General features: G+C 41.6%; 1 protein-coding gene across 2 annotated transcripts in view; it reads right to left on the minus strand.

Moving 5' to 3' along the window:
- The window catches only part of rnft1 (ring finger protein, transmembrane 1), a 47,734-nt gene that overhangs the window by 5,762 nt on the left and 19,760 nt on the right, over positions 1–22,212 (minus strand). For both annotated transcript variants that reach the window (XM_072590027.1, XM_072590026.1), the window contains exons 5-6: positions 21,986–22,139; positions 3,256–3,414 (exon numbers count right to left, since the gene is read on the minus strand). In XM_072590027.1, coding sequence (XP_072446128.1) covers positions 3,256–3,414; positions 21,986–22,139 — 313 coding nt within the window. The remainder of the gene's footprint in view (positions 1–3,255; positions 3,415–21,985; positions 22,140–22,212) is intronic.

Consider the following 22,212-nt stretch of genomic DNA (forward strand, 5'->3'; position numbering starts at 1 on the left):
GGGTGGTTAGAGAGTGGACTTAAAATGCTGTCCTTGATAAATTTTTAAAAATTCTACTTCTTCATATTCTCCATCTCTAAGCCCAGTGTCAGAATGCTGCTTTGTAATGGCAAGAGTAAGACACATTTAGTAGTTATTTTTTGCTGTCAGCTTTGCTTAATGTTAAAAACTAGACAGATAGCACAGCACTGTTACAAAAGAAAACCTGTAAGATTTTACCTACTTTTAGTTAAGCTACTGTGGATACTCAACACAAAAGAACAAAAGGAGAAAGTGAGGACTGCAGGTGCTGGAAAAGCACAGCCAGCATCTAGGGAGCAGGAGAATCAACGTTTTGGGCAGAGTCCCTTCATCAGGAATGAGGCTTGTGGGCCAGGGGGCTGAGATCAATGGAGGGGGGGGGGGTGAAAAATGGAGGTGGGAGGTAGCTAGGAATGTGTTAGGTAGATGAAGATAAGGGTGGGTGGGGAAGGAAGAAAGATGGACAGGTAAGACCGGTCAAGGGGGCAGTGCCAAGACGGAGGCTTGGGACTGGGATAAGGTGGGGGTGGGGAGGGGAGGGGAATGAGGAAACTAGTGAAATCCACATTGATCCTGTGTGGTTGCAGGGTCCCAAGGCAGAAGATGAGGCATTCTTCTGACAGGTGTCAGGTGGTAAGGGTTTGGCGATGGAGGAGACCCATGACCTGCATGTCCTTAGAGCGGGGGGGGGGCGACAACGAAAAGGGTTGCAAAACCCCTTCCACCTTACTGTCAGCACTAACTCAAAAAACATTTCATGCTGAAATGACTACTTTTTCATCCTTGCCTCTCAGGTACACAGACTCCCACTTCCTGTAAGCAGTGCAGGAAAGAACCAGAATACATTTTTGCCAGCTGCTGGCAACTGGATCAGCAATGCATCCACACTCTCCACTGCTTTCTCATACACATTGGAATGTAGAATATCAGGTGGAAGAACTTATCAACATTTAGCCCCATTGATTTCTGAAACACATCCTTCTTATACTTCAAAGTTTATTAATACTAGTTCCTTTCAATTTCTCATTTTCTCCAATCTATTGGATTTCTAATTCTGGGAGATTACTTACATCTTTCTTAGTAAAGGCAGACCACAAAGTAATCATTTAGCTTCTCTACCATTGCTCTATTCCATATTATAAACTCTTCTGTCAGCAGTCAGTGCCAAGAGTGTGGTGCTGGAAAAGCACAGCAGGCCAGGCAGCATCCGAGGTTTCTGATGAAGAGCTTATGCCAGAAATGTCGATCCTCCTCCTCAGATGCTGCCTGACTTGCTGTGCCTTTCTAACACTACTCTACTCTGAGCTCCAGCATCTGCAGTCCTCACTTTCCAGTCTTCTGTCTGTAATCAATCCACATGCTTTAGTCAGTTTTTAAAAAAATACAGAGATGTTTTTAAACAGTCTATTCTTATGTGTTTTGCTAACTCATATTCAATTCTCCTTTTCTTTATTGGTTACTTGGCCATTTGCTGCATTCCAAACTCCTTCCAGTCCTCAGCTTTACTACTATTCTGGCAAAATTAATAGACCTTCCTAATCTTATACACTGCTTAACGTCCTTTGTTAGCCAACATTTTTAGGGTTCTTTTGTGTCTTGAAGCAACATATACGTGCTGTATACTACTTAATTCTTTAAAAGATTATCCATTGTCTATGTACAGGTATACCTTTCAATGCATTGTTCCAGTCTACCTCAGTCAGTCAATTTGCCCCTCTCACTTTCATAATTTCATGTTCAAACTACTTTATTTTCAACCTTAAATATAAATTTCTACAAGTTTTATGGTCACTCAACCCTAAAGATTATTTTCACGATCATTGATTGATCAATTCCAGAATACTTGGTTTTCTAGAAAACCATCTCTCACATACAGCTAAGGATGAACACCACTTCAACTGGGACAACACATCCATCCTTTCAAGCCAAACACATTGAGTTAGATCAAAGTTTGGTAGAAGATTTGTAGCTCGGGTGCTCGTTATTGTGGTTCTGTTCGCCGAGCTGGGAATTTGTCTTGCAAACATTTCGTCCCCTGTCTAGGTGACATAGTCAGTGCTTGGGAGCCTCCTGTGAAGCGCTTCTGTGCTGTTTCCTCCGGCATTTATAGTAGCTTCTGTCTCTGCCGCTTCCGGTTGTCAGTTCCAGCTGTCCGCTGTAGTGGCCGGTATATTGGGTCCAGGTCGATGTGTTTGTTGATAGAGTCTGTGGATGAGTGCCAGGCCCTCTAGGAATTCCCTGGCTGTTCTCTGTTTGGCTTGCCCTATAATGGTAGTGTTGTCCCAGTCGAATTCATGTTGCTTGTCATCTGTGTGTGTGGCTACTAAGGATAGCTGGTCGTGTTGTTTCGTGGCTAGTTGGTGTTAGTGTATACGGATTGTTAACTGTCTTCCTGTTTGTCCGATGTTGTGTTTTCTGCGGTCCTTGCATGGGATTTTGTATAAATGCTGGAGGAAACAGCACAGAAGCGGTTCACAGGAGGCTCCCAAGCACTGACGATGTCACCGAGACAGGGGACGAAACGTTTGCAAGACAAATTCCCAGCTCGGCGAACAGAACCACAAAATTGAGTTAGAGCCCATCTACCACCCCTGAGAAAAAGAACAGGAAATGACATCACCAACCCAAAGAAACCCAAACATATAAATAAAAAGCATGAATTTGCCTGGAGGTCCACTGAAGATGTTACCTACTAGGGTGACGAAACATCTGGAAATGAACCTTCCAGCTCAGCGAGCAAACCTACATCCGGAACCTCAGTCTGAACTACAAATCTTCTCAAAACTCACCATCTCTCTCTCACTTTGGAAACCCATCATCCACAGTATTAATGCTTATTATGTTTACCCAGATTGAAGTCACCCATGATTAACTGTATTACCCATACAACATGCTTCTCTAATCTCCATCGATACCATGCACCACACAAACACCATTATTTGGTGGCCTATAAATAGCTCATATCAATGTTTGCTGACCCCGACTGGCTGTTAGCTTCACCCAAATAGATTCCACATTTTATTCCACCAATTCTGAGATCCTCTCTGACTAATATACTGAATCCATTCCTTCTTATCAGCACAATACCATGTTCTTTCTAAATGTTAAATCTTTGCAAGATCTTTTTACCTGGGGAGGTGTATGAGACAATACCACAATATGGTGATATTGAAAATTTGCTACATGAATGTATGTTCTTTAATATAGCAACATAAACTAATATTTTCCTCTTACCTTGAGTATGAGGTAGAACAAACTTAATAGAATACCAAGAGTCCAGATTGTGAAACCATCTGATTCTTTATTACCGATTAGGTACCAAGACCAAACTGGTAAGGGTATGAGTGAGCGGTGAAATTGGCTCACTTCTTCAATAACCATATACCATTGACCCTTTAAAGAAAAATACAAAGTGGTAAAAGCCAATAAGCAAATTACACAACTATGCCAATTCCTGCAATAATCAAGATAATTTTCTATTGAATACATAAATGTTACATCTTTCCTTATAACTCTAAACCACCTTGAGCATCTTTGAATAAAAAAAAATCAGTTATTAATTCCAATGTACTAAGTGTACATTGTATGCACACATTTGTACAATAAGTAAGACAATAGTTTATCTAGTCCATAGTTTCTTAAAGCAGACAAGTCTACAATTGTATCCACATCAATTCATTATACAAATAGCAAAATCACCTAACGTTTTGCTCATTGTAAAACTACTTGATAGTGCAGTTCTATTTAAAAGACAGCCTATACTAGGCAATGTCCATTGTGAAATTCTTCTGTTAATATAGATCAGTATTTAAGCTAGACTATTTCATTAAAGCCAGAAATGACCTGAAGAGAGACAGGTTTAGGCTAAAGCTCAGAAGCATCAGGCATGTTAAGATTATAATCACATATAATAACTTTTTTTAAATAAGATTTTACATGGATTACAGAAAGAAAGATGTACTTTTTTAAAAAAAAAGTCAGAAGTTTCATACCAGTTTGCAAAACGTATTATTCACTTGGAATCAAAGGAAAACTGCTTCAGTTTGATAACTTCAATTTTAGTTGATTTAAATACTTCAATGACTATGACTCTATAAATTAATGTTAAATAACAGTTTAATTGTTCTTAAATTTGAATATTAAATTGCAATAGTCAAAATTCTGACCAGGATTTGCCAAGATTAAATAACTGGCTTTATTGCCCCTAAAGTCATTTTAAATCTTTAAGTGTAGCATCTGCACATACTGATCTACTGTGACATTACATACAAAAGGTGAAGTTGAACATGATATGCCTCAATTTTGTATTATTAATGATTAAATTGGAAACAAAGTTAGTTTGAATGAAAGTCTGTAGCACAGAAAAATTGAGGCTGTAAGTTTGCTCGCTGAACTGGCAAGGTTGTTTTCAGATGTTTTGTCACCATAGTAGGTAACATCATCAGTGAGCCTCCGGTGAAACACTGCTGTTCTGTCCCGCTTTCAGTTTGTGTGTCTTGGTCTCTTAAGGTGAGTGATATCATTTTCGGTTCTTTTCTTACAGGTTAGTAAATGGGATGCAAATCGACAGGTTTATTGATTGAGTTCCAGTTTAAATGCCAGGCCTCTCGGAATTCCCGTGCGGGTCTCGGTTTAGCCTGTCCTGGGATGGATGTGTTGTCCTAGTCAAAGTGATGTTCTTCTTCATCTGTATTTAAGGATACTCGTAATAGTGAGTCATGTCTTTTGGTGGCTAGTTGGTGTTTATGTATCCTGGTGGCTAGTTTTCTGCCTGTCTGTCCGATGTAGTGTTTGTTACAGTCCTTGCATAGTATTTTGTAAATGACATTCATTTTGCTGGTTGTTGGTACTGGGTCCTTTAGGTTCATCAGTAGCTGTTTCAGTGTGTCAATAGGTTTGTGGGCTACCATGATGCCAAGAGGTCATAAAGATCTACAGCATGGAAAGACCCTTTGGTCCAACTCATCCATGCAGACAAGATATCCCAACCTAATCTATTCCCACTTTCCAGCACCCAGCCCATATCCCTCCAAACCCTTCCTATTCATATACCCATCCAGATGCCTTTTAAGTGTTGCAATTGTAGTTGCCTCTACCACTTCCTCTGACAGCTCATTCCATATACGTACCACCCTCGGCATGAAAATATTGCCCCTTAGGTCTCTTTTATATCTTTCCCCTCTCACCCTAAACCTATGCCCTCTAGTTCTGGACTCCCCGACGCCAGGGAAAAGACTGCCTATTTATCCTATCCCTGTCCCTCATGATTTTATAAACCTCTACAAGGTCACTCCTCAGACTCCGGTGATCCAAGGAAAACAGCCCCAGCCTATTCAACCTCTCCCTATAGTTCAAATCCTCAAACCTTGGCAACATCCTTGTAAATCTTTTCTGAACCCTTTCAACTTTCACAACATTCTTCTGATATGAAGGAGACCAGAACTGCATGCAACATTCCAAAAATGGCCTAACCAATGTTTTGTACAGCTGCAACATGACCTCCCAACTCATGTACTCAATAGTCTGGTAGCCATCTCCAAGATGTCTTTGATGCATGGTAATGTGCTTATCCATTCATAGTCTGTCGTATTGGTACATAAAGATTTTTGGCAAGAAATTTCCCGATTGTATTTGTGGAGTCGGTTGTGGGCATCATTATTCATTTCTCTCAGCATTCTGTGGCCGTTCTGTTCTGATATTCTTCTGTCTTGTGGGATGTTGAGCAGTGGTTCGTACTGGAGTCATTTTGGTAATACCTGTTTCTTGAGGCATTCGTGTAGGAAATACAATTGTTCCCAGGTGGCACTCAGTTGGATGGCATTGGTTAATTGAGAACTGCAGACTGGCATCGACAGGAAAGCAACACATACAGACCAGATAGTTAACTATAGAAGCAATCATCCCAACACCCACAAAGGGATCTGCATAATTTAAATGGGCCATAACACACTGCAGCACCCAGGAACTATGAGCAGCAGAAGAAAAATACCTATACAGTGTATTCAAGAACGGGTACTCAAACACAGTCCGCAGACTCTTAAACAACAAATCCAAACAACGTGGCCAGAAACACTCACCACACTACCAGCTTCAATCTGCAATTTGAGAGGGAGTGGGTACAATCTGAAGTGACAATATTTCAGTTGAATAAAGGGAAATATGGAGCTATGAGGGAGCAACTGGCCAAAGTTCAATGGTTCAATACCTTAACAGGGAAGACCGTGGAGGAACAATGGCGGATATTTCTGTGTATAATGCAGAAGTTGCAGGATCAGTTCATTCCTAAAAGGAAGAAAGATCCCAGGAGGAGACATGGGCGGCCGTGGCTGACGAGGGAAGTAAAGAAACATATAAGGTTAAAAGAGAAAAAGTATAACTTAGCGAAGATAAGTGGGAAAACAGAGGACTGGGAAGCTTTTAAAGAACAACAGAGGATTAGTAAGAAGGAAATACGCAGAGAAAAAATGAGGTACGAAGGTAAACTGGCCAAGAATATAAAGGAGGATAGTAAAAGCTTTTTTAGGTATGTCCAAGGCAAAAAAATGGTTAGGACAAAAATTGGGCCCTTGAAGACAGAAGCAGGGATTGAAGAAATGGCAGAGGAATTAAATGGGTACTTCAGATCTGTGTTCACTGGGGAAGACACAAGCAATCTCCCTGAGGTAACAGTGGCTGAAGGACCTGAACTTAAGGGAATTTCTATTTGCCAGGATTTGGTGTTGGAGAGACTGTTAGATCTGAAGGTTGATAAGTCTCCGGGACCTGATGGCCTGCATCCCAGGGTACTGAAGGAGGTGGCGCGGGAAATCGTGGATGCGCTGGTGATTATTTTCCAGAGTTCAATAGAATCGGGGTCGGTTCCTGAGGATTGGAGGGCGGCTAATGTTGTGCCACTTTTTAAGAAGGGTGGGCGGGAGAAAGCAGGAAATTATAGACCAGTTAGTCTGACCTCAGTGGTGGGAAAGATGCTGGAGTCTATTATAAAGGATGAAATTACGGCACATCTGGATAATAGTAACAGGATAGGACAGAGTCAGCATGGATTTATGAAGGGGAAATCATGCTTGACTAATCTTCTTGAATTTTTTGAGGATGTAACTCGGAAGATGGACGAGGGAGATCCAGTGGATGTAGTGTACCTGGACTTTCAGAAAGCTTTTGATAAAGTCCCACACAAGAGGTTAGTGAGTAAAATTAGGGCGCACGGGATTGGGGGCAAAGTACTAGATTGGATAGAGAATTGGTTGGCTAATAGGAAACAAAGGGTAGTGATTAACGGCTCCATTTCGGAATGGCAGGCAGTGACCAGAGGGGTACCGCAGGGATCCGTGCTGGGACCGCAGCTTTTTACAATATATGTAAATGATATAGAAGATGGTATCAGCAATAACATTAGCAAATTTGCTGATGACACAAAGCTGGGTGGTAGGGTGAAATGTGATGAGGATGTTAGGAGATTACAGGGTGACCTGGACAAGTTAGGTGAGTGGGCAGATGCATGGCAGATGCAGTTTAATGTGGATAAATGTCTGGTTATCCACTTTGGTGGCAAGAACAGGAAGGCAGATTACTACCTCAATGGTATCAAATTAGGTAAAGGGGCTGTTCAGAGAGATCTGGGTGTTCTTGTCCACCAGTCAATGAAGGCAAGCATGCAGGTACAGCAGGTCGTGAAGAAGGCTAATAGCATGCTGGCCTTCATAACAAGAAGGATTGAGTATAGAAGCAAAGAGGTGCTTCTGCAGCTGTACAGGGCCCTGGTGAGACCACACCTGGAGTACTGTGTTCAGTTCTGGTCTCCAAATTTGAGGAAAGACACTCTGGCTATTGAGGGAGGGCAGCGTAGGTTCACGAGGTCAATTCCTGGAATGGCAGGATTGCCTTACACTGAAAGACTGAAGCGACTGGGCTTGTATACCCTTGAGTTTAGAAGACTGAGAGGGGATCTGATTGAAACGTATAGAATTATGAAAGGACTGGACACTCTGGCAGGAGGGAACATATTTCTGTTGATGGGGGAGTGCCGAACCAGAGGACACAACTTAAAAATACGGGGTAGACCATTTAGGACAGAGATGAGGAGAAACTACTTCACCCAGAGAGTGGTGGCTGTGTGGAATGCTCTGCCCCAGAGGGCAGTGGAGGCCCAGTCTCTGGATTCATTTAAGAAAGAATTGGATAGAGCTCTTAAAGATAGTGGAGTCAAGGGTTATGGAGATAAGGCTGGAACAGGATACTGATTAGGAATGATCAGCCATGATCATATTAAATGGCGGTGCAGGCTCGAAGGGCTGAATGGCCTACTCCTGCATCTATTGTCTATTGTCTATTGTCTATACAAAGACATCTGAGATGATGACCAGACTACTCATACCCTTCGGCATCATGGTAGCTCACAAACCTACCAACACACCGAAACAGCTACTGATGAACCTGAAGCACCAACAACCAACAAAATGAATGTCATTTACAAAATATCATGCAAGGACTGTAACAAACACCACATTGGACAGACAGGCAGAAAACTAGCCACCAGGATACAGGAACACCAAATAGCCACACAAAAAAAAATGACCCACTATCATTAGTATCCTTAAACACAGATGAAACAGGACACCACTTTGACTGGGATAACACATCAAAACTAGGACAAGCTAAACAGAAACACGCACAAGAATTCCTAGAGGCCTGGCATTCAAACCAGAATAAGCATGTTGATTTGGACTCCATTTACCAACCTGTGTGAAAAAGCACTGGAATTGATTTCACCCACCTTAACAGATTAAGACATAAACCAGATGTTTCGCCAGAGGTTCACTGCTGATGTTACCTAGTATGGTGATGAAATGTCTGAAAACAAACCTGCCATTTCAGTGAGCAAACTTACAACCTAAGCTGCAAATTTTCTCAAAACTTGCAGACACACAGAGGCAGTAGAGCACAACTGTTGCAGTTTGAACAAATTATAATCCATCTCTGCCCTACCTCCTAGTTTCCTCACCATCTCCAATTTAACATTGTTATTCCCAACATCTAACCTCCTCCTGCCCACAACACTCCTCAAACCTTGTTCTGACTCTAACCAACTGCTTCATTTTAGTGTTTTCAGCTGTCTAAATCTCATCTAAGTCTCCCCGCCCCACTCCTTGCCCCAGCTTTTCACTTCCCTCTCCTCAAAACCAACTCTTAAGTTTTGGCCACCTCTCCTGCTGATTTTCTTTATGAAACTTCTTGGGGTGCGAGTTTATACAGGTGTAGTAACATGCTTAGAGAATCTATAAACAGTAATGAGATTTTTTTTAAAAAAGCATTAAGGGCAGGCTCAATCAAAACATTTGAGAGGGAATTGGTTTTATTTTCAGAGAATAATAAATGTCCAGGTTAAAGGGAGAAAGGAAGTCTTCTTTCAGAAATCCAGCACAGAACCACAGCCTCCTTCAGTAACCATTTTATGATTCAGCAAAATGATCAGTTAAATTATTTTTGCAGAATTGGAGGCATGATAAACGTTTTAGCTATCAAAATTGAAAAGTAGCAGTCCCATTAATCAGATATTAATAAATTTTGGTATTATATCACAAATGTTGAATAGGTGAACATTATTTCAGTTAAGATGTTCTTAGGTCACCATAAGGTCAGAAAACTGCAGAAATCACACTTATGTAAATCACAAAAAACAGTGGACCCAGCACTGATCTTTGTGGAATACCTTTGTCTATTTCGAGAAACTCCCTTCAACTACTAGTCTCGGCTCTCCTGTTGCACAACCAGTTCTTTATCCACCTAGCCAGAACACCCTGCACACCATGTGACTTCACTTTCTGTTACTTTACCATGGGGATCCTTATCAAACGCTTTACTAAAGTCTATGTATATGACATCTACAACCCTTCCTTCATCTATCAACTTGGTTACTTCCTCAAAGAATTCTATTAAGTTGGTAAGGCAGCATCTTCCCCGCAGAAAACCATTTGCCTATCACTGATAAACCCATTCTTTTCCAAATATAAATAGATTTTATCCCTCAGTACCTTCTTCAGCAACTTTCCCACTACTGAACTCAGGCTTACTGGTGTGTAGTTACCTGGAATATCCCTACTACTCTTCTTGTACAGGGGGGACAACATTAGCAATCCTCCAGTTCTCTGGCGCCTCAACTGTGTTTAAGGATGCTACAAAGATATCGGTCAGGGCCCTAGCTATTTCCTCTCTCGCCTCCCTCAGCAACCTGGGATAGATCCCTATCCGGTTCTGGGGATTTGTCCACCTTAATATCCTTTAGTCTACCCAACACATCTTGCCTCCTTAGAGGGTAGCACGGTGGCTCAGTGGTTAGCATTGCTGCATCACAATGCCAGGAACTCCAGTTCAATTCCAGCCTTGGGAGACTGTGTGGAGTTTGCACATTCTCCCTGTGTCTGCATGGGTTTCCTCCGGGTGTTCCAGTTTCTTCCCACAGTCCAAAGATGTGCAGGTCAGGTGAACTGGCCATGCTAAATTGCCCATAGTGTTAGGTGCTTTTGTCAGAGGGAATGGGTCTGGGTGGGTTACTCTTTGGAGGGTCGGTGTGCACTTGTGTGGCTGAAGGGCCTGTTCCCACACTGTAGGGATGTAATCTTATGTCAACGTGATCCAGAGTAAACATATTTCTGTCTCTAATCTCAGTATTCCTCACCTCCCGTTACTCAATGAACACTGATGCAAAGTAATCATTAAGAATCTCACCCATTTTCTCAGGTTCGGCACACAACTTTCCTTCCTTATCCTTTAGTGGACCAACCCTTTCTGTAGTTACCCTCTTGCTTCATATATATGAATAAGAGGCCTTGGGATTCTGCTTGCTAAAGTTATTTTATGACACCTTTTAGCCTGCTTGATTCCTCATTTAAGACTGGTCCTACTTTCCTGATATTCCTTCAAGACCTATTTTGTTCTTAGCTGCCTGGACCTTTTATACGCTTCCCTTTTCCTCTTGACTAGTTGCATGATTTCTCCTGTCATCTATGGTTCACGTATCTTGCCTTTCCCATCCCTTGTTTTCAAAGGGACATGCCTATCCTGCACTAGCTTCAACCTATCTTTGAAAGCTTGCCACATATCAGATGTTGACTTTCCTTTAAATAACTGTCCAATCCACATTTCCCAGTTCCTACCTAATTTTAATATAATTGGCCTTGGCCCAGTTTAGTACTCTTCCCTTAGGACCACTCTCATCTTTGTCTATGAGTATTCTGAAACTTACAGAATGGTGGTCACTATTCCTAAAGAAATCCCCCATTGCAATTTCTACCACCTGGCCTGACTCATTCCCCAACACCAGGTCCAATATGGCCCCTTCTCTTGTCGGACTATTGACATACTGCTCTAGAAAACTTTCCTGGATGCTTCTTACAAATTCTGCCTCATCCACACCTCTGACACTAATTGTATCCCAGTCAGTGTTGGGAAAATTAAAATCTCCCATCACCACCCCCCTGTTGCCTCCTACATCTTTCCATAATCTGTTTACCTATTTGTTCTTCTATCTCACACTCACTGTTTGTTGAGGCTGTATTATAGGCCTCCAATGTAACTGCACCCTTCTTATTTCTCAGCTCCACCCAGAATGCCTCACTGCTCAAGCCCTCCATAGTGTCCTCCTTTAGCACAGCAGTGATATCATCCCTGATCAGCAATGCAACTCCTCCCCGACCTTTACATCCTTCCCTGCCCTGTCTGAAGCATCTATATCCTGGAACATTTAGTTGCCAATCAAGCCTTTCCTTCAACCAAGTCTCTGTGATTACAATAACATTATACTCCAAGGCACCAATCCAAGCCCTAAGTTTATCTGCTTTACCCACTATACTCTTGCATTAAAGTATATGCACTTCAGGCCACCAGTTCTTTTGCATTCATCTAATCTCTGCCTACTCTTCCCCTTATTAATGACATCTTCATGATTCTTACAGTCTCCACCTCGCTGTCTACTTGTCTTCTCTTCTGGTCCCTGGTCCCCAGCCCCCTGCCACATTAGTTTAAAACCTCCCCAACAGCAGTAGCAAAAACTCCCCCAAGGACATTAGTTCCAGTCTGGTTCAGGTGTAGACCGTCCAATTTGTAATAGTCCCATTTTCCCCAGAGCTGGTCCCAATGTCCAATAAATCTGAACACCACCCTCCTACACCATCCCTCAAGACACGGGTTACCCCGTCTATTCTTTCATTTCTACCCTGGCTAGCACGTGGCACTGGTAGCAATCCTGAGAGTGGAATGTTTGAGTTATGAGGGGCTGGATAAACTGGGACTGATTCCCTGAAGTATGGGAGGCTGAAAGGTGACCTTCTAGAGGTTTAAAAAATCATGAGGGGCATAGAAAATGTGAATACCCAAAGTCTTTTCCCTATAGTAGGGGAGTCTAAAACTAGCGGGCATATGCTTAAAGATGGGGGGGGGGGGGGAAGATTTAAAAGGGACTAGAGGGCAAATGGAACTAGTTCAGTTTAGGAAATGAGCTGGGCTGAAGGGCCTATTTTTAGTGTTGGCAATTTTCCAAAAATAAATTGGAGGAGACCTTAAACAATGAGCATGGACAAGTTATTTGATCATGGAGTCACCTGGGATGGATGGATAATGATCAAAAATAAAATTCTGGCTGACTTCCCAGAATGCAAATCAACTGAATAGAGGCCCAAAGTTTTAACTCAGGACAGGGCAGTCTGAACCTGGACTTTACATAGAACATAGAAAAATACAGCGCAGTACAGGCCCTTCGGCCCTCGATGTTGCGCCGACCAAAGCCTACCTAACCTACACTAACCCAATAACCTCCATATGCTTATCCAATGCCCGCTTGAATGACCATAAAGAGGGAGAGTCCACCACTGATACTGGCAGAGCATTCCATGAACTCACAACCCGCCGAGTAAAAAATCTATCCCTAACATCTGTCCTATACCAACCTCCCCTTAATTTAAAGCTGTGTCCCCTAGTAACAGCTGACTCCATACGCAGAAAAAGGTTCTCACTGTCAACCCTATCTAAACCCCTAATCATCTTGTACACCTCTATCAAATCTCCCCTAAACCTTCTTTTCTCCAATGAGAACAGCTCCAAGTGCCTCAGCCTTTCCTCATACGATCTTCCTACCATGCCAGGCAACATCCTGGTAAACCTCCTCTGCACCCGTTCCAGTGCCTCCACATCCTTCCTATAGTATGGCGACCAAAACTGTACACAATACTCCAGATAAGGCCGCACCAGAGTCTTATACAACTGCAACATGACCTCAGGACTCGAACTCAATTCCTCTACCAATAAAGCCCAGTACGCCATATGCATTCTTCACAGCACTATTTACCTGGGTGGCAACTTTCAGAGATCTGTGTACCATGGACACCAAGATCCCTCTGCTCATCCACACTACCAAGTAGCCTACCATTAGCCCAGTAATCCATCTTCTTGTTACTCCTACCAAAGTGAATGACTTCACACTTAGCTACATTGAACTCCATTTGCCACCTTTCTGCCCAGCTCTGCAACTTATCTATATCCTGCTGTAATCTGCCACATCCTTCTTCGCTGTCCACCACTCCACCAACTTTTGTATCATCCGCAAACTTGCTCACCCAGCCTTCAAGCCCCTCCTCCAGGTCATTTATAAAAATGACAAACAGCAATGGTCCCAAAACAGATCCTTGTGGAACACCGCTAGTAACTGTACTCCAAGATGAACCTTTACCATCAACTACTACCCTCTGTCTCCTTCCAGCCAGCCAATTCCTAATCCAAACCTCTAATGCACCCTCAATGCCATACCTCCGTAATTTTTGCAGTAGCCTACCATGGGGTACCTTATCGAACGCCTTGCTAAAATCCTTATACACCACATCTACTGCTTTACCCTCGTCCACTTCCTTGGTCACCTTCTCGAAGAACTCTAAGGTTTGTGAGGCACGACCTGCCCTTCACAAAACCATGCTGACTATCCTTGATCACATTATTCCTATCCAGATGTTCATAAATCTTATCCCTTACAATTCTCTCTAAGACTTTGCCCACAACAGAAGTGAGACTCACTGGCCTATAGTTACTAGGGCTGTCCCTACTCCCCTTCTTGAACAAGGGGACCACATTCGCGATCCTCCAGTCTTCTGGCACTATTCCTGTAGACAACGACGACATAAAAATCAAGGCCAATGGCTCCGCTATCTCCTCCCTAGCTTCCCAGAGGATTCTTGGATAAATGCCATCAGGCCGAGGGGACTTATCTATTTTCACCCTTTCCAGTATTCCCCGGACCTCTTCCCTACATACCTCAAAGCCATCCATTCTAATCACTTGTGACTCAATATTCACATCAGCAACAACGTCCTGTTCCTGAGTGAATACTGATGAAAAGTACTGATTTAGTGTCTCTCCAATCTCCTCTGCCTCCACGCACAACTTCCCACTACTATCCTTGACTGGACCGATACCTACCTACGACCTTCTTGCTCTATGTTGCTCAGGGGTACAATAGGCTCATACAGTTCATTAAGATGACTGCATCAAGACTGTATAGTATGTAAAGGAGCATAATTTGCATTACCTGCTAAAAGCTCTGATCTGCCACTTGAAACAAGTCAGCTCAAATTAAATCACAATCAACTTTGCAAGTGATGTGTCTTCAATAAGAGCAGCATAAGGTCTACAAACAATACTTAGCTAAACATGTACAAGAAAAATAAAGCTTCCTACAAAATCATTCACAAAATGTCTAGCATGAAAATATTGGCTGCTCTGTGCAGACAGTTACCCGTGATTTGTATCCCTGCATTTGGGGCTAAGAGCATTCTGAAAACTTTCAGTTTCAGAATGTGAAGCGCATCTCTAACAACACAGTCTCTAAGTGCATTGTTTTCATTCTAATGCAACTGACAGGAACAAAGTAGTAAAGGAGTTGTTATTTTATATAGTGTATAAACACATCAGCAACTTTTGATAACCAAATCTCTCTGGCCCCCCATCACAAAAAAAGTATTCTTTCTAAAACACTTATCTAAACACAGAAAAGTTAGTCTCAGCCCATTCTACCACTCAGTCAAGCACATCTCCTAACAAAGATCACAGGACCTTCAATTGTTTTCACCCTGATTGCCTAGCCCACTGACAGGAAAGTGTCAGTAGCTAACACAGATCCAGACAGTGAACTGGAAGAAAATGTTCTGGTTTGAGCAGCACAATACTGGAAACATCAAGGCAATGAGGAGAGTAGTGGTCCTTAAGTGTTTCGTAATAATGTATGTGCTGTGGTTTCAATGAAATAAAGACAACAGAAGAAAAAAAACTGAGCATTTTTGGGAACTGTAGCAAATACAACAACTTTTTAAAATGCCAGGCTTTTTAGAAGTCAAGTTACCTGTATGTAGTTGGAAATATTTAACAGCCAATTGCTCTGTAAATAGCTACAAGTTGAAGACTGCCAAGTGAATTTGTCACTTCTGAAGGTTACAGCTATACAGTGGAACATTAATATCAGGCTCAGCTGTAGCATAAAGAGTGTCAGAAATAAACTGACAAAGCCTTTGGGAAGCATTGCCACTGGTGTGAACATTTCAGGCTTAAAAATGTGCTTATGTTCTACACTCTCAGCCATGACCTCACAATTCCAAACAGGCCTGGGTGAGCTAACTTCTATTGTGAAATCACCAAGTTCTTTCTAGCAATATCAAAGATCCACAGATAGACAGTTAACATACATGCTTTGACCACACTGTATGACCAACTAACCAAATTGCACTCATTCTTGGGTGATGACCTGCACTTTATCCAAGTAACCATTCTTTATTTGAGAGCCCAGAATAAATGTCAAACATTTTCCCTCTATGATCCCACTTCAACACTTGAAAACACTCATGAGAACCGAGACCATGGGCTTAGGGGAAAGAAGAATTGGGGATGGAGTGGAGCTCTGCAGCAGACTTTGCCTCCTCATCATTCAATCCCACATGGGAACCCAACCCCAACTTTGGGAAGCTTTAAATAGTGTGCAATATTATTAGATTTAGATAAGCAAAGAGCTGGGGGGCTCAATTGAAAAAAAACTAACATGTCGGAACAAATTACTGCAGATGCTGGAATCTATACTGAAAATAATTAGAATCATAGAGATATTCAGTATGGAAACAGACTCTTTGGTCAAACTCGTCCTAAATAAAATCTAGTCCCATTTACCAGCACTTAACCCATATTCCTCTAAACCCTTCCTATTCATAAGCACATCCAGATGCCTTTGAAGATTTAGTAATTGTACCAACCTCCACAACTTCCTCTGGTAGCCCATTACATACTCACGTTACCTTCTCCATGAAAAAGGTTGCCCCTTAATTCATTCCCCTCACCTTAAACCCATGCCTTTAGTTTTGGACTCTCCAACACCAAGGAAAAGACCTTGTCTATTTACCCTATCCATGCCCCTCAGGATTTTATAAACCTGTATAAGGTCACCCCCTCAGCCTCTGACCCTCCAGGAAAATTAGCCCCAGCCTATTCAGCCTCTCCCTATAGCTCAAACCCTCCAACTCTGGCAACATCCTTGTAGTTATCTGTAAGAATAATAGGGTGGTTATGGTAGGGGATTTTAACTTGCTAAACATGGAATGGGACTGCCATCGTGTTTAGGGTATAGATGCAAAGGAATTTGTTAAGTATGTACAAGAATATTTTCTGATTTAGTATGTGGATGTACCTACTAGAGAAGGTGCGAAACTTGACCTACTCTTGGGAAATAAGGCAGGGCAGGTGACAATGGGAGAGCACTTTGGTGTCAGTGACCATAATTCTATTAGTTTTAAAAGAGTGATGGAAAAGATAGACCAGATCTAAACGCTGAAGTTCTAAACTGGAGAAAGGCCAATTTTGACGGCATTAGGCAAGAAGTTTCAAAAGCTGATTGAGGCAAATGTTTGCAGGCAAATGACTGAAAAAATGGGAAGCCTTCAGAAATGAGATAACAGGAATATACTTTCTCTGGACTCTCGTTAAAGGTGAAAGGAAAGGCTAATGCTAAACGACGAAAGAAATTGAGGGTTTGGTTAAGAAAAAGGAAGCATATGTCGAGTATAAACAGGATAGATCAAGTGAATCCTTAGAACAGTATAAAGGCTGTAGGAGTAGACTTAAGAGGGAAATCAGGAGGGCAAAAAGGGGACAATGAGATAGCTTTGGCAAATAGGGTTAAGGAGAATGCAAAGGGTTTTTACAAATACATCAAGAACAAAAGGGTAACTAGGGAGAGAATAGGGCCCTCAAAGATCAGCAAGGCGGCCTTTGTGTGGAGCCGCAGAAAGTGGGGGGAGATACAAAGTGAGTATTTTGCATCAGTATTTACTGTGCAAAAGGATATGGAGGATATAGAATGTAGGGAATTAGATGGTGACATCGTGAAAAAAATGTCCATATAATACAGGAGGAAGTGCTGGATATCTTGAAACACAGAAGTGGATAAATCCCCAGGACCTGATCAGGTGTACCCTAGAACTCTGTGGGAAGCGAGGGAAGTGATTGCTGGTCCACTTACTGAAATATTTGCATCATTGATAGTCACAGGTGAGGTGCCAGAAGATTAGATATTGGCTAATGTGGTGCCACTGTTTAAGGTAGGCGGTAAGGACAAGCTAGGGAACTATAGACCAGTGAGCCTGACATCGGTGATGGGCAAATTGTTGGAGGGGATCTGGAAGGACAGGATTTACATGTATTTGGAAAGGCAAGGACTGGTTAGGGATAGTCAACATGGCTTTGTCTGTGGGATATGGTGTCTCGCAAATTCGATAGAGTTCTTTGAAGAAGTAACAAAGAGGATTGATGAGGGCAGAGCAATGATCATGCAGAGTGTTCAGTAAGGCGTTTGACAAGGTTCCTGATGGTAGACTGGTTAGCAAGGTTGGATCTCATGGAATACAGATAGAACCAGCCATTTGGATACAAAACTGGCTCAAAGGTAAAAGAGGTTGGTGGTGGAGGGTTCCTTTTCAGACTGGATGCCTATGATCAGTGGTGTGCCACAAGCATTGGCACTAGGTCTGCTGCTTTTCATCATTTACATAAATGATTTGGAGGGGAGTATGAGAGGTATAGTCAGTTTGCAGATGACACCAAAATTGGAGGTGTAGTGGACAGCAAAGAAGGTTACCTCAGATTATAATGGATCTTGATCAGATGGGCCAATGGGCTTAGAAGTGGCAGATGGAGTTTAATTCAGATAAATGCAAGGCGCTGCATTTTGGGACTGCAAATTTTCTTAAATAGTGGCATCACATAAACTAACCTCCAGTCTTCCAACACCTCACCTGTAGCTATTGATGATACAAATATCTCAGCAAAGGGCCCAGCAATCACTTTCCTAGCTTCCCACAGAGGTCTAGGATACACCTGATCAGGTCTTGGGGATTTATCCACCTTTATGCATTTCAAGACATCCAGCACTCCTCCTCTGTGGTATGGACATATTTCAATATGTCGCTATTTATTTCTCCACATTCTCTATCTTCCATTGCCTTCTCCACAGTAGACACTGATGTGAAATACTCTTCATTATCTCCATTTCCTGGGGTTCCCTATTCTCTCCCTAGTTACCCTTTTGTCTTTAATAATCCCTTTGGATTCTCCTACTTGCCAAATCTATCTCATGTCCCCTTTTTGCCCTTTAGACTTCCCTCTTGATATACTCCTACTGGCTTTATACTCTTCTGGGGAAATCACTCAATTTCTGCTGTCTATACCCGACTTTTGCTTCCTTCTTATTCTTGACAAAAATCTCAATTTCTCTTTATCCAGCATTCTCTACACCTACCCTTCACTCTAACAGGAACATATAGTCTCTGAACTCCCGTTATCTCATTTTTTTGAAGGCTTTCCATTTTCCATCCATTCCTTTACCTGGGAACATCCACCCCTCATCTGGGATGACGAGTCATCTAGACTCGTTAGCTTGCTCTCTCTCTCTCTCTATGGATGCTGCCTGACCCTCTGATCTCCAGCATTTGTTGTTTTCAGTTCAAAACACTGGCATGGACTAGCTGGACCAAATGGCCTGTTCTGGAGCTGCATAACCATGCTATAATCTTCACCTGATATCTCCAGACAATGCCTGAAAATGATCAAGGGAACATCATTTTTTTTTTAAGAAAACCATCATTCATAGGAACTGGGAGCCAGTTGCCCTTGAAAAGCAGTGATTTATTGAATACTCCTTAATGGCTTGCCGAGTCTCAAACTTTGCTTTGGGTCTTCCCATATGAAGGCCAGACAGGTTCCCTTTTCTGTAGGACATTCAAGAACCAAACAGGTTCTTACAACAATCCAATCATTTGAAGGCTACAGTTTTGCTTTATTTCTGATATATTTAGCTAACTAAGGTTAAGTTAAATGAAATTAAAATACTGCCCTGGTGAGAGTTACCATGGTGGGATATCTCTATCAGTGATGTAGGAATTACTAGTTCAGGAACATTAACATACTCTGTCCAGAGGAATAACCCCAACCTCCCAGTTACTTGACATTTCAATAAACCATCTTGCTCCCATGCTAACATTCTGTCCTTGGCCTCTATAATGCTCCAACAAAGCTCAATTCAAGCTGAAGGAACAACTCATTTTCCACTTAGACTCTTTACAGTCTCTAGGACTCAATGTCGACTTGCACAACTTCATATTAAAATCACTTTCATTTTCTTTAATCCACCATCCTCCTCTCGGCAATATTTTGCATGCAGCTTGTTTGCTTTACTGACAGTACAGCGTACCTATATTCTCTTTGACACAGCTAACATCTGCACCTATTTTACACCTCTATCACTCCTTTACCACCATTATCGCTTCCTTTGTCTTTTGCTCTGGACACACCTGTTTCATTTGGTTGTCTTCTCCTTCTGTCACTTGCATAAAAAAAACAAACTTTGTAGCCAATTCGAAGGTAGAAGGGTGTCATACTGGACTCAACTTTAATTCTTTCTGTTTGCAACATTTTCTGTCTTTGTTGCTATCTTAACACATAGCTAATGTATCCCATTCGGACAGTCCAGTGCTGAAAGGCATCATCCAGACACTCAGTCACTGAGATGGCTATAGTGCAAGATTTCTCTTTATGAGGAGCCTATACTATATAGAGTTTTGAGAAGATTTGTAGCTCATGTTGAGGTTTTGGATGTAGATTTGCTCACTGAGCTTAAAAGGTTCATTTTCAGACAATTTGTCACCCTCTAGGTAACATCTTCAGTGGGCCTCAGGTGAAGCACTGCTGAAAATTCCTGCTTTCTTTGGGTTGGTAATGTCATTCTCTGTGGTAAAGTCACTTCCTGTTCCTTTTCTCGGGGGTGGTAAATGGGGTCTAACTCTATATGTTAGACACAGCGAGTTATTCCCCATCTACTACCCCCTGAGAAAAGGAACAGGAAGTGACTTTACCACAGGAAATGACATCACCAACCCAAAGAAAGCCAAACATTTGCAGGAATTTTCAGCAGTGCTTCACCTGAGGCCCACTGAAGAGGTTACCTAGTAGGGTGACAAAATGCATGGAAATGAACCTTCAAGCTCAGCGAGCAAACCTACATCCATACTATATAGAGTTTGTAATACCAAGGAGCACAAATCCCAAGCATTGAAAATATATCAGCTAAAGACATGCAGCTAACCAGTAAATGGCATTGATTAACTCAATGTTAGTTGTCTAGGATCAGCTTTCCTCCTGCTTTTAAAACTTCACAAGTAGCATAAATTCAGTCTGAGCAATGTCATCCACAAAGAAATATGAACTAGTTTATTAATGTTACTAGCATTGAGAGAGTGTGCAGCACTGCTAAGTATTTTGACTTTTGGACAAGACATTAAACCAAGGCTCTGTTTGCCCAGGATCCACTGGCACTATAACATTAAAGAGTATGGAAGTTCTCATTTGTATTCTAGCCAATATTTATCCAATTGATACCACTAAACAATTACGTGACCATTATCTTATTGCTGTTTTTTTGGGAAGCTTTCTGTGCACAAAGTCATTACCACATTTTCTATCATGATGCACTTGGAGAGGTACTTTGTTGTCCATAAAATGATTTGGAACAAACAGAAGGTGGATAGAGGGATATATAAATGGTAATTATTCTCATTAATTCAAAAAAGTTGAAGTTTCTTCACCAAAACAGTGCCATTTAAATTGACACCACTAAGCTGCAAACGAGTTGCCTACATGTGCTAAAACAGTGTAGCTGTTCAAAGATATATTTTGATTGGGTAAAGATGGAAAGATACAAATTAAAAGGAGGGTAACACTGAAAAACAATTCTGCTTTTGGAACAGAGGACATACAGAAAGAAAATAGACAAATATGAGAGAAGAGCAAGATGGCGTCAGATATGGTCAACTCCTTGCAAGCTCCTTCGTGCAGATCCAAGTTTCCTATTTCCTACAATCATTGTACACTCTTTAAACTTAATAGCATGCTTTTAAAAGTTACTAACAACTTTGTTTACCCTACTATTAGAACACTGAATGGACTCTCAAACTCTTAACATTTTCATGTACGTGTTTTTGTTTTTGCCACTTATCTATTATTTACTATCTATGCTACTTAACTCTGTGGTCTGCCTGTATTGCTCGTGTACTGAGGCACTGCTTTTTACTGTAAAGTCTGTACTGTCCTGATCAATGGTGAACCTACACACCGAATTGGAACAACAAATAAAAAGAGAGAGTATCTAGATGCTGCCTGGTAAAACAAAGGGACCCAAATAAACTAGATTAGGCAGTGATAAAAGAGTTCAGAAAAATGTCGACAATTACAAACTGAGTTTTTCCTCCATTCTAATAAATGTCATTTGAAAGTATCTAAAGTGTATTTGTAATAGGAGGTTGGTTACTTTGTAACACAGAACTTTTGTTCCAGAAACGTTTGGCAGATCAGGATATGATCAATCACAGGCTCAGACCATCTTCACCAAGCTTACCCTTGACTTGAACGGCATCAGTGGCGAAGGTACCAATAGGATAAGGCACTTTAATCCCATACATAGGAACTTCAATATGAAGTCTGCAGTTCCCACGATCCACAACACATCCCAGAATTCAATAGGATCAACATTTGGATGCAAAAAGATTAAACTGTAAAGAAAACAGTACCTTTAAAAAACTTCACTAATATATACATCAATTTTAAAAAAAATAAATTGTTCCC

This window comes from Chiloscyllium punctatum, chromosome 19 (assembly GCF_047496795.1).
Source record: "Chiloscyllium punctatum isolate Juve2018m chromosome 19, sChiPun1.3, whole genome shotgun sequence".
Lineage (NCBI taxonomy): Eukaryota > Metazoa > Chordata > Chondrichthyes > Orectolobiformes > Hemiscylliidae > Chiloscyllium > Chiloscyllium punctatum.